Below are 13,908 nucleotides of genomic sequence, written 5' to 3' on the forward strand. Positions count from 1 at the left end.
TGGGCTTGGACGAATAGTACATTTTTTAGCTCCTTTCACATGTGGAGTCCTTGATTAGTCAGCAGTTATTTCAAACAGGGTCTAAACCTATAGAAATGCCAGTATTACCCAAAGTATACATTTTCAATATGTATCATAACCCTTTGGATTTGGGGCCATTTCAATCCTTTTCCAACACCCTGTCCTCCAAATTAAACAAAAACATGTATGTGGCTATAGCAATGTCACAGTTTTGATGTAAGACCATGCAATGAGTCAACGAGGTCAGAATACTTTAAAAATCCAGAGTAGCAGGGAATGAAAAATCAAGGAACATACTATTTGACAAAAGACCTTTGTAAAATGTGAGGTATTAGCCTATTTCCACTCTATCATCCTAGCTTGTTTTCATCAACAACAGCAGATTCTGCAATGCAACCTACAATGCATCCCACAAGGGATGGTGTGTCTACAAATGATGCTAAGTTTCTTTCCAGATCTGAACCTCAAAAAGCGAGTTTAAAGCAATGTGGTAGATTCAAAAGAGTAAAAGAAAAAGGCAGTCTCCAAAAATAAGAGTTTAAAATTACTAGCACTGGAGCCAGAGGCAAAGACCAATCCTTTCAGAAACTATGAACAATTAGTTAAATAAGACTGATATTGAGTAGAAACTCTGAGAAAAACAAAAACAAATAATTAATTTGGGAGAGAATGTCTTTTGGTGGCTAAGTTGCTTAATCTAAAAATAGAGATCCAATCCAATAATAAAAGCTACAAGTACAGTTCTCCTCATTGGCAATTATTAACAATATTACATATCACTTTTCTATTGTGACAAATTACTATGTCAATGTCTAGTAATGCTTTATTTTGTCATCCATTCCCATCCCTCTAATTTTAGAAGGATTAACCAATCAATTCTTGCTAAAATGTAGGCACACATACAAAAAAGTGAGTCCTGATGGATGTAGGATGTCTCAGAAACCTCAGGTTATCTTCAGTCTTCATACTCTTGATGGTCCAGGAATGATGCGCGAGTTTAGGTTGGTTCTAGGATAGGCCCAGGGGCCTGGTTTGATCTGGGATCCCTGGGACCATACCTAGAACAAACCCAAACAAAACCAAACTCCTTGGGAGTGCTTTCAGCTCAGACGTCTAGGCTTTTCACTCATGTGGACCTTCAGGGCTGTCTGAGGACCACATGCCAACCTTTTAAGGAACAGTTCTGGAGCTTTCTGCATGTTGCCATTTTTAAAAGCTTTACCACTTTTATTATGTGAATCAGAATATTACTCCTGTGCCTGAGTGAGCATTACTTAAGTCATAGTATGAATAGAAGGTACTACAGGTTGGTATAATATAAGTGCAGAAAATTCTTTAAGAAATGGAGTTCATTTAAAACTTTCTTGGGAGGAAAAGGATATTATAAAAGAATAAACTTATAGTAATATATTTTGAAAAACTTAAGATACAAACATGAGAGGAAATATCTATTTCTACAATAATATTTCATAGAATATACCCACTTTTAAAGTGCAATTAGAAGTACACACAAGTTAAACACTATCCTATTGCAATAACATGTTTGGTGTGTGCCAAATGGAATTCAGTAAATGAAAATGAAAGAAACAAATTTAACTGCTGACAGTTAAAATATAGCATTAAAAATACCATTTGCACTTTAAATCATCACACATTTTAGGATATTCATAAAATCAACTCATTCATGTTAAGTTTTTGTATATGTGGATCTTGTATTCATATCCTTTTTTTTTTTTTTTTTTTTTGGTTTAAGCAATTACAATGAGTACAATCACTTTTATCCCATAACTATACTTAAGGAGAAATTTTCTCCTTGTACCACCAATCCAAGTTTGGCATCTGACTGCCTATTCTGTAATAGCAGTCTCAACTCAAGAAACTGTTTAGATTATCTGTTTTTTAATAACTGTTGTGCCATAATTCCCTTCCAATAGCATGAATAATGGAAAGCTGACTATGGGGCACGGCCATAAAATGAGCAGACTGATTTTAACATATGATTACTAAAACACAACCGGCCTGTTGGTAAAACTAAGTTGTTAGATGCTAGAATACCCCCTTCTAGACAGATTTGAATTTTACTTACAAACATTATAACATGCACATTCATATTTATTTTTCATTCAAGAGAAAAATTATCATGCTTGATTACTTAACACATTAAATAATAATTTAAACATGCAAAATATAGAATGACAGTGGGAATTTAGTCATTCAAATATCTGTAAGTATCATTCTAACACTGATAACTTTTGGCAAGATTTTAACATACAATAAATTGTATGAAAATAAAGATATTGTCTTCTGTGATATTAATAATAAAAGTTTTCTTATTTTCCAGGGCTCAACCTACTTCATGTTTTGGAAATGAAGATATACTTCTCTAAAAATAAAAATAAAACAACATTAAAAAACAACCTCACCAAAGAAATTCTTAGCAGCATATGATATCCAGATCAAAGAGAAAGTACTGTAGAAAATGGTCATTTGAATGGACTGGTTTTAATAGGAATAAAAAAGTTAGAGGATAAAAATACAGAGAAGGTAAAGTAGAAAAACAAAATGGTTCCTTTTGTACAATGAAAGCTCTTCTACTTTGAGAAAAGGTACTGATTGTAACTTCACTTATTTTCAGGATAGAAATGAAATAGGTACTAAAGTAATAGATGTTACAAAATTCATGCACTTAGTATAATCCAGTTTTTTGGGTCTTTACTGAGTCAATTTACTCTTACTTCCTACATTATTCTAGCAGTCTTAGCCACCTTGTTTTCAAAACCAAGCAGACTAGAAGGGGAACTATGAGGATGGAAAAAGGCACACTTAAGCAAGCAGTAATATAAACTGGAGAAATTAGAACTATTAAAAAACAAAGACAACAAAATGAAAAAAGCACAGCAGAATGGAGCCATTTGGTAAAGGGTATATAGCTCTCAATGCCTAATTAGTTTATCACAGCATAATTAACTACTGTTAATAATGACCATTTTGACATCAAAAAAAGATTAAATAAAATGCATTTCATGTATTGTTTAAGAAGATAGCAATGCATATTAAGTTTTAAAGACTCCCTTCAACACTTATTTCAAACAATTTTAATGCTTAATTTAAGCTCTATAGAAAACTGGGGTATAAAGAATGACTCATTCCCCCAAAATTCAGAAACCCAGTTCACGGGTAATTCTACTAAATTACCCATGCATGTTTAGTCTCAAACCAATAGTTCTAGAATATAAATCTTGATGAACAGAGTTGAAATCACGTTTACAGTGCTGTATGTTTTAACTCTATACACTATACTAAGAACAACTAAGAACAAAATGTTTAACATTGTCCTAAAATATACACAATAATTTATGTGAGGATGTTAGTAAAATTTTCTTTCAGAGCTTAATTCATTAATGGAGAGTCCTAGAAATATCAATATATAAAAACTGAATTAATACTTCAAATATATGGCAATCACATATACAACCAAATGTTTTTAGCCAGTTTAGTAAAGAACTAAGAGGCAAACAAAAGTATGCTAAGCAGCCAAACAGGTTCCATAAAGTCCATGCACGCCACTGACAGAAAAGCCCCTTAGCCTTCTTTCAGTCTACTTACTCTTATTTTAGACACAATTCTAGCAAGCTTGGCAATCTGGTTTCCCAGTCCACAGCAGATTAGAAGCAGCAAATTAGGGGCTAGTGCAGGATGCAGGCACAGAAGACAGGAGCAAAAAGTGACAGCTGATTATACGGGAAAACAGAGAAACTGTGAAAAACAAACATGACGCAAAAGCATAGCAATACAGGACCACGCAGGAAAGGGGCATTTTATGTCTCAGGAGCCTCCTGAGGGCGAGTTTCTGATTACCACTCCATAATTGATGTTCTTAAAGATGACAAAAAAAGTTAAAATTATATACTAAATACTCTAGAAAAAGAGAAGTAGAAAGTACATTGTAGAAAATTTCGCACTGTACTGTTAAAAAAGTTTATTAAATGGATTTGCCTCAGTTACCCAAAAAATTAACTTATACAAGTTAGTTATTATCAATGATTACAGATAAATCAACTGTTACTATACTTAGGGTATTTCCCCATATTTTCTCCTCTAAAATATTTATAGCTTTATTTTCTAATATAATGTAAATTGCACAGATATGTTCTTATAAATATAACTGAGAATAAATCAACTTTTATGCTTTGTCTAGTTGTCATTCATGGCATGATACCTACTTTAATTCAAATAATGAGTTGGCTGAGCTATACCCATCTTATGGTATTTAGTTCCTGTTTCCTTGTTTTGTTTAGGTATAGAAACAATACACGATGATTAATCCAAATCAACTGAGCCTTCCTTCCCACATGATTTCTCAATAATGTATCAAAATATTTCATATTTTACATTAGTGATGGGGTATAAGTAAGTCACCAGAGTGAAATGACCTCCAAGATCCCTTAACACTTGATTTATAATTTTGTGAAATGTAGATGAACTTGAATCTTTTTATGCTTTAATATTAAAAGCTTTGCCACTTTTATTATGTGAATCAGAATTACTATTTTTTAATGAAAACGGAATTTTTAATTTTTGACTTATTTTACAAATATATTTTATGACCAGATCTTGTTTTTTTTTTTTTTAGCCTCAATAGTTTTACTTTTAAATATTTCTGAGAAGTCAGAATCACAAACATCATTTAGCAATCTAGAAGATTTGGGTTTTGCTGGAAAAACTTCCTGTGAAGTTATTTAGCTGTATCCACAGCTTTTAAATGATGGATCTGTGATTTAAACTCAGGCTTATCCTTCTGCATTAAACACTTAAGCCAATATTCTTAAATTTCCTTACTAATTTGCCTTAAATGTGTTTCTTTTGACCTGCTTGTCTCCCATAACGTCAAACTTGAGTCAATGTATTATTTCCCAATAAAGTATATTCAGATATTGTAAGTACAATTAGACTTTAAAGAGGACTTAACTTATGAAGTCAGATAATAGAGAAAACTTGTGAATATAAGCAGAGGACCACAAATCAAAGACTAGGAAGAGTCTAGCACTAGTCAGACCAGATATGTAGTTTTAATGAAAGCTGAAAAAAAAATAATTTAAGATATAATTGTCACCAGATCATTTATTGCCATGATTTTCCTAACTATAGACAAAGCATAAAAATTCTGTCTTCAAGACTGACTTAAATAGTTTTTTTAAAACATTCTTGCATTAAATACTAGGTTTAAAACAAACTATGGAAATGTTCGTATTAAAAGCTGTCAGCCCTGGTAAGGTGTGGCTCAGGTGGTTGAGTGCTGTCCCATTCACCGAAAGGTTGCTAGTTTGATTCCAGGTTGTGGCTCAATCTCCAGTGGGAGGGTGTGCGGGAAGCAGCCGGTGGATGTTTCTCTCTCTCTCTCTCTCTCCTCCCTCCCTCCCTCCCTTATTCTCTAAAAATCAATGAAAACGTATCATATTTAAAAATAGAAAAGATAAAAGCTGTCAGGATATTACTCCTAATAAGAATTATCCTGTCAAATATTATTGTTAAACTTGGAAAGTACAATTACAAATTTTCCCCACAAAATATTTTCCCTACAGGGTTTCTTTTGTATGTGGGTTGGCAGCTATTAAAACTAGTCAAGAGCCTAATAAGACAAAGTGAAATATTCTCAGAAAAGTAACAAACAAGGATATCTACTTATATTACACTGGCGTATTTTACTTCTTCAGGTATTCATTGGAAGGAAGCATAAAGTCTAACATAGAGGTTCTTAGTTTTTACTGGGCATAAACACCACCTAGGTCTTATTCCAAAATGACTAAGAATAATTGGGAGGATGGTTCTACGTCTGCATTTTAAAAATAAGACCTCCAATTTATTCTATTATAGGTGCCCATGAAAAAATGGAGAAACACTGACTTCTAGATTATTATAAGTTAGGAATTTTCACAGGAAAGATAATATTTTATCTTGAAAATATTTTAAAAGATGAAAGAAAATTTGAAAATTACACACACCAAAAAAACATTAAATTAAAATTTTAAGATCCTTATATCATGATTTCACCAAGCAAAATTTTCACTGAACTAATGAACTAGTGAATAAAACAAATCAGACTGGGAAATTACAAATTCTTAAAAAAAAATATTGTTACTGATTTCAGAGAGGAAGGGAGAGGGAGAGATAGAAACATCAATGATGAGAGCGAATAATTGATTGGCTACCTCCTGCACACCCCCCACTGGGGATTGAGCCCACAACCTAGGCATGTGCCCCTGACTGGAATCAAACCTGGGACCCTTTAGTCCACAGGTTGACGCTCTATCCAGGGCGAAGGTTTCAAATTCTTGATTAAATTAGCCCTTCACATTTAAAAAGTATCACCTTAGAGAGCATTGAATAAAACTGGTAGAATATTATGAAGATATTTTTCCCACACTGGTGTAATAAAAAACAAAACATAACAAAATTAAAAAGTATTAATCTCGAATTCTTCCTGTGTAAGGTTATAGATTAAGAGAAAGATTATCAAATTTTTCCTTAGTTATTTCTTCTAAATCCAAGGAAAAAAAGAGTTCACAAACTAATTTAAAAAGAAAGTAAACGTGCCCTGGCTGGGTGGCGTAGCTGGTTGAAGCGTTGTCCCATACACTGAAAGGTTGCAGGTTCGATTCCTGGTCAGGGCACACATCTAGACTAAGGGTTTGGTCCCTGGTTGGGCACCTATGGGAGGCAGCCAATGGATATTTATCGCTCTCCCACTCCTCTCTCCGCTCTCTCTAAAATCTATTGAAGCATATCCTCAGGCGAGGATTAAAAAAAAGAAAGTAAACTCTAAATATTATTACTATTTCTGAGTTGTAAACTAGGCCTACTCTTAGGAACTGCTCCTAAGAGCTTAATTATGGATGTCACAGAATTTTTGGCAACTGGCAGAATAACGTATAATACAAAGGATCTTTACCATTCAAGTAAAGCAGAAACAAGTTTTTCCTCAGGATAAAAAATAAATTTCTTTAGATTATTGAAAAAAACCCATAAACCCTTTAGTATGAAAATTTACTCTAAGTGCTAAGTTGTAGGAGTCTGCATGTGCTTCTTAACTCGAAAGACAATTTAGATTCATCATGTAATTTTCTTTGTAGGGCAGCAGCATAAATTGAATTATCTCTACATTTTCCCCAAATAACATCTACACACTATGTCAGTACATGGAAGCTATAGGTTTCAAACCACAATATACTCCTGAAAATATCACTCTTTGAAAATGCAATCATGGCCCTGGCAGGGCAGCTCAGTTGGTTAGAGTGTCACCCCGATAAGCCAACGTTGTGGATTTGATCTCCTGTCAGGGCACGTACAAGTATCAACCAGTGAATGCATGAATAAGTGGAACAACAAATCAATGTTTCTCTCTTTCTCTCCCTTCCTCTCTCTCTCTCTCTCTCTCTCTCAAATCAATATAAATAAATAAATGTAATCACAACACAAAACAGATGCTACTGTATAATTTGGAAAGCAACCTCTTTTAAGAGGTAGTTTGTAAATGAAGTATTAAGTATTAAGGAGGCAAGGATGCTTTCCAGGAAGCTGACAGGATGTTTCCAGAATCTTATTCAGGTAGAGAGGGGATAGCCTAAAGCAAGAAATCAGCAGCATGGTGGCCTGCTTATCTAGACGAACTGATAAAAAGAACTTTCTGCAAAGTTGGGAATGAGGTCTTGGACCACAGGGATCCTACTTTGAAATCAGCTCTTCAGAAAAAGGTAAACACACAAAAATGTAAAAGGATAATTCTTAAATGGCACGCTTTTAAAAAATATCAGAAAATCTTAAAATTAACTGCTGAATACACATTAACAAGGAAAACATAAGAAACATGTCATAACCCAAGTACTTTTAAAATAAAACTATTTTTTAGTTCCAAACCCCAGTACACATCAATTGCATGAGATCTTTTTTTTATTTTATTTAGAACCTGTATCTTTGTTTTAAGACGTGGTATAAACAAAAGTAAAATACAAACAACTTGTTATTAACATAACAACTGCAGTTATTAACTGTGAGAAAACAGTAAAAAAGAGTCATATGTTCTTGCGACAGAATTATCCCAGTCATTTTGTGATAGCAAATTCTGGCAAGAAATGATAAATTCATTTGTTATGAAAAGTACTTAAAGAATTTCCAAAACTGATCAGTTGTGCTGCAAGTAAAACAGCAATTATTCAAAAGAGCCCTTACCTTTCTCTCATTGTCCTAAAAGATCTGCCATACAGGTAATTACTATTTTCAGATCAGTTGTTTAAACCAGATTCTTCCTGTAAATTCATACCTTAGCTTTATATATAATAAACTTACACTCATTTTCCCTTTCCAGTGGAATATCTAGTCTTGAAGCTAAAAAACACTTTCATAAAAGGAATAATTTAAAATCCTTCATGTAAATCTTGGTTCTTCTTCTTCTACCTCACTTTTATTTTCTTCTATTAACTGATCTTCCTCCTCGTCACCAAAAGTCTGTTCCTGCATAGCGGTAAAGGAGAGAGACCGAGCAGCCACTTCGGCAGCGAGACCAGCAGTGAAGGTAAAATCCGGTGACAGCTGCAGCCGCGCCAGCCTCTGCCTGATGGAGGGCTGTGGTGAGTCCCTGGGAACTGGATGGGCAGCGGTCAGGTCACCAACATCTGCCTGCTGAGAGTCATCTTCACTTTCCCACAGACACGCTCTTTTTTCAGCTCCTTGCAGGAAGCCTTCATGTGTAAAATTGTCTTTATTTTTACCATCTAGAGGGTTTTCACACAAATACTCAGTCCTACTACATATTTCATCATCAGTTATGGAGGGTTTACTACTTTCTTCTTCAATATCATTTTTACCAACTTTCCCCATATCTGAATCCATTGATGGTTCTGAATTACTTATGGGTTCCATTGGGTCTACAGGAGACAAGGATTTCAACACAGCTTTAAAGGAAAAAAAAGCAAAAAGAAAGAAAGAAAAATAATAACTAAGGACCCAGAAATAATTTAAACTTTAATTTAAACTCCCAGTAGATTTTTTTCTTATAAAGAACAAGAAATAAAGGCTAAATAAAACTTTCTGGTAAAATCAATATAAATTTATAAATCCAAAGAACTTTATAAGAGATAAAATGCCTAAGAAATGAAATGAGACAGGTTTATGATGAAGATTTTAAAATACCTCATGTATTCTCTTATCCAAAATATTAAAGCATGGATTCTCTAAGTGTGGTCCTTGAACTAATAGCATCAGTCAGCATCTCCTAGAATTTGGCAGAAATGCAAATTCTCAGGCCCCACCCCAGACCTACTAAATTGGAAGATGGGGTTGGGGACCAGATATGTTGATAAGCCTTCCACCTTGTACTGATGCATACTAAATTTTGAGGACCACAGCATTAAGAAATAAGCAGCATGGCTTTCACTGATAATATGTAAGATAAAAAGCCTAAGTAATCCAGATAATCATATTTTCAACACACATATATATAAGTTAAAACAGCATGGAAAACAAACGTAACATACAATTCAATTTACTTGCCAACCACCTAACAAGACCCTGATGAAAGTAAAGCTGTAACTTCTATACATTTTGTAATGTCACAGAAAAATATATAATGAAATAAAATCTGCACTCAAGACCAACTACTGTACAAAGCATAATACATAAATATAATATATAACCATACGGCAGAAGTTGTCCTTTCAAGGCAAATGAAGTTTTATTTAGCCCCTCTTGAAGTTAGTAGGCAGTGGGTTGCTTGCTAGGCAGTCTCTCCTCCCAGTATGAGGGGTTAGTACAATACAATATATTATGAAGCATGGCGGAAGAAATAAAAAAGTACATCTTGAAGATCTGGCGCTTATTTAAAAATTATTTTGTAAAATGTGTCCATTTGCAAGAAACAGATCCCTAAGCTGCAGTATCTCCACTAGAGAAGCAGCGACAACAGGTTCCAGTGCAGAATTTCCCTCTCTAATTCCATTCGGACTTTACCCCTGTAGGCAGAGATGAAAACAACTCTGGAAGATGTACCGAAAAACTTCATGGGAAAAGCACTTTATGGTATCAGCAGCTTTTTACTTAATTTCACAAACTAAATCAACATTGTTGCCTTTTCAAATGTAAACTATCAAAGCACGTACCTGAAAAAGAGACACATTTCTCAGTGTTCTCTTTGCCCATATTGTCAATAGGATAATTTTAAAGCTACATGAAGAAAATACTAAACAATAAAAAAGGATACAAGTTTATATATAATGCTATTTTCAGTCTTCACATGCAGTTTTAATCTATAAATATGCTGGTTTAAAGAATGCAACATACATTAGAAGTTGACTGATATTCCTGATAATTGCTAATTAAATGGGGCGGGGGAGTAATACAAGTGTATTAAATTAACACTGTGCTAGAATATAAGCCTCCAGGAGTGTAGGGATTTTTGTCTCTTGATTTATGTGTTAGGAATATAAAACAATGAACAATGTGTTAAGAACTACTTGTTGAAGAAAGAATTTGTTGAATGAATACTATGAAGGATAATAAAAACCCTTATTTAAGGAGACTGTATTACAGAGAAAAAAAAAAATCCAACGCACAGAAAACAACAGTGCCTAAAACATTAATACTCTTAATCTATGAGTTATGTAGGCCCAATATATAAGCAGGTAACAGGAACTCAATTTTTACTGCTGCTTCTAGGAAGATCCTAATCTCCTATATGCTTTGCTGCTCAGACTTGCTTTCATTTTGCTACAGTGCCCTTCTGGCATGAGGGTCTGCATTGGTAGGAAAGGTGGCAGGGCTAGAGGATTCACAGAGGAGACTGGTGGAGAGGACAGCCTGGAGAAGAGAGATGTCTAGTAAAGGGATCAGCATGAGTGTTTTTCATGAATAAAAATAGTGAATTTGTGGAACCATAATTAGATAAATATAACTGGAGGAAGATATCTATATTGGAAATAGTGGGACATATAATTGGGTATGATGGACTCATATGATGGAAAGGCTTAACACCAGGAAAAGGAGTTTAGATGTAATACAATAAAAAGGGGGGCACTGCTGTAGGTTTTGTAGTTGTTGTTTGTTAAAATATATTCTTATTGATTTCAGAGAGGAAGGGAGAGGGAGATAGAAACATCAATGACGAGAGAGAATCATTGATTGGCTGCCTCCTGCATGCCCCCCACTGGGATTGAGCCAGCAACCCAGGTATGTGCCCTTGACTAGAATCGAACCCAGGACCTTTCAGTCCGCAGGCCAATGCTCTATCCACTGAACCAAACTGGCCAGGGCTGCTGTAGGTTTTTAAGTAGAGAGCTATTGTCAATTTGCTGTTTGAGAAATATCTAGACCAGTGATGGCGAACCTTTTGAGCTCAGCGTGTCAGCATTTTGAAAAACCCTAACTTAATTCTGGTGCCATGTCACATATAGAAATTTTTTGATATTTGCAACCATAGTAAAACAAAGATTTATATTTTTGATATTTATTTTATATATTTAAATGCCATTTAACAAAGAAAAATCAACCAAAAAAATGAGTTCGTGTGTCATAGGTTCGCCATCACTGATCTAGACCTTGCAAAGTTAGAAGCTATCTTTGAAGCTTAGACACTATTTCTAAGGATAGCTTAGAAGACAAAGATACTGAAATGGAAGTCAACTAAGTCTATTATAATACACTAGAGGCCCGCTGCAGGAAGATTCCTGCAAGAATAGGGCTTCCTCAGGCCTATTCCTGCAAGAATAGGGCTTCCTGCGGCTGGAGCAAAGCAGAGAAGGGAGCGAAGCCCACGGAGGCGGGCCTCGCTCCCTCCCGTCTCCGCTACCTCGGCTCCCTCCCTTTTCTGCCGCTTCACTCCCTTCTGCAGCGCTTGGCTTCCTTCTACGCTGTCTTCAGTCTTCACTCCCCGTGCCTGTGTATGCAAATTAACCACCATCTTTGTTGGGTTAATTTGCATACTCGCTCTGGCTGGTGGGCGTAATGGAGGGATGGTCTATTTGCATGTTTCTCTTTTATTAGTGTAGATGAGCATAATCTAATGAGGACCTGGGCTATAAAAGAGGTCAATGGAAAGAAGGAGGAAGGATAAAATAAAAAAAAGTACATGTGGACAAAGGAGAATCAAAATGGTAGGGCTCCTAAGAGGACCCTGAGGAACTTTCCAGAAGTTAACTAACCTATATATTTCGAATAAAAAGAGAAAGGGAAAAGAAGACAACTGATTTTGAGGCTCTACATACTCTAAAATAGAAGGGAAGTCCCTCTACCTTCTTAGAAATTAATTCTTCATCTAGAAATTAGCTAGTTTAATATTGTCAAGTATTAAGCTTCCCCTCATTCCCTTCCCTGCCTCCCAAGAAGTTCAACTAAAGACAGGTGGGAAACATAGAGGAGTTAAGGCTAATCTTAGGTCAGTGGTCGTCAAACTGCGGCTCGTGAGCCACATGCGGCTCTTTGGCCCCTTGAGTGTGGCTCTTCCACAAAATACCGACTTTTGCGCATGGGCCACGAAGTTTCAATTGCACTCTACATGCACGCCCACATGTGGTATTTTGTGGAAGAGCCACACTCAAGGGGCCAAAGAGCCGCATGTGGCTCGTGAGCCGTAGTTTGACGACCACTGTCTTAGGTATTGCCAGTCATCCAGCTTTGTCCAAATCCAAGTATGGAAACAGTGTGCACAGAAGCAGGCTCTCAACTCCCATCCACTACAGTGTTCAAATCACTGAGTAACCTAAACGATGTAGCTAAGCGCCTAGGTCTCTTAGTCCATTTGTTTCAATAGTGAACCCAATTATTTGTGTTTCACTGAGGTATTTATAATATCAACAAAAAGAGAACAGAGTTTAGAATCTCAAATACATAAAATTTGAAAACACTCTAATTTATTCAACTCACTGTCCATTCCAAAACAAATTCAGTCAAAAAATCAAATAACTGATGAAAAGTGTGATTTTTATATCCCATTTCATTACATACCTACTCTTTAATTAAACAAATTGATTTTGTATCTAGAATAAAAAGTACTATACTTACTGGTGGATCCCTAAAATTAGAGTCATAAGAATTCTGTAACCAAAATAAGATTCAGTTAAAGAAAAATCCCCTACACTGAAATAACCTTTTACTCTGAAGTCAGTGCTTACCGTGATCACTAAATAGAAGTTGCTTCCACTTCTGCCTTTCTGCCTCTGATGCTTTGAATCCCAGCACAGATTTTAATTCTTGGAGTACCCTCTTGGATTCTTCATGCTCACGCTTCTGTCTCTCTCTGTCTTCTTGAGACAAGTAATAAAAATCATCCTTTCTTAAATCACTGTCCATATCTAAATCATCTACATAAGCTTCTAATTCCTGAAAATGAATAAAAGAAAAAGAACTTTACTTCAAGCAGATGATTTTCTAGCAGTATTTATTTATTTGCACCTACCCTTCTCCAAGATTAAAAAAGGAGGACTCTTAGCACAGGTCAGTAAAACACAGTTGGACAAACAAAGCAAACATAGATAAGTGGACAATTTAAAAAACTTAATTTGATACTATAAAGGGTTTTAAGTAAGGAAGTTTAATAACTCAATCGTTATTTTTCTACTTTGATACCATTTTACAGATCTAGTAAAGGTTACAGTGATTAGCTCTGTCAAAACCAATCAAAATTAGCCGGGCTGGTGGTTGGGGAGGTGGTGAGGTATGTTAGTCCTCTTGTGGTAGAATTTGTGGTGCTTTCTGAGGTCCCAGGAAGTCTGAACACTATTCCTAGGATTGTGGAACACCTCATCTATGGCTCTCCATATCACTAAGGCAGATGGAAGGATCCCTGCTTACCCAGACTCCCTTGCAGTTACGGTTCAGACAAACAACTGAGATCCTCTAATC

The 13,908-nt window shown here is 35.3% G+C and overlaps 2 protein-coding genes across 7 annotated transcripts in view; one reads left to right on the forward strand and one right to left on the reverse strand.

The window, feature by feature from the left end:
- The window catches only part of LOC102426238 (uncharacterized protein C3orf20-like), a 42,868-nt gene extending 40,391 nt beyond the window's left edge, over window positions 1–2,477 (forward strand). The window contains exon 8 of the mRNA XM_023749944.1: window positions 2,363–2,477. Coding sequence (XP_023605712.1) covers window positions 2,363–2,408 — 46 coding nt within the window. The 3' untranslated portion in view covers window positions 2,409–2,477. The remainder of the gene's footprint in view (window positions 1–2,362) is intronic.
- A 5,423-nt stretch (window positions 2,478–7,900) lies between these two features.
- The window catches only part of VEZT (vezatin, adherens junctions transmembrane protein), a 61,488-nt gene continuing 55,480 nt past the window's right edge, over window positions 7,901–13,908 (reverse strand). For 5 of the 6 annotated variants that reach the window (XM_006084127.3, XM_023749939.1, XM_023749943.1 and 2 more), the window contains 2 exons: window positions 13,179–13,386; window positions 7,901–8,969 (listed from right to left, as the gene is read on the reverse strand). In XM_006084127.3, the coding sequence (XP_006084189.2) occupies window positions 8,443–8,969; window positions 13,179–13,386 (735 nt within the window). In that variant the 3' untranslated portion in view covers window positions 7,901–8,442. The remainder of the gene's footprint in view (window positions 8,970–13,178; window positions 13,387–13,908) is intronic. The other variant, XM_023749940.1, reaches the window with a different exon arrangement.

This window comes from Myotis lucifugus, unplaced genomic scaffold (genome assembly GCF_000147115.1).
Source record: "Myotis lucifugus unplaced genomic scaffold, Myoluc2.0 scaffold_10, whole genome shotgun sequence".
Taxonomy (NCBI): Eukaryota; Metazoa; Chordata; class Mammalia; order Chiroptera; family Vespertilionidae; genus Myotis; species Myotis lucifugus.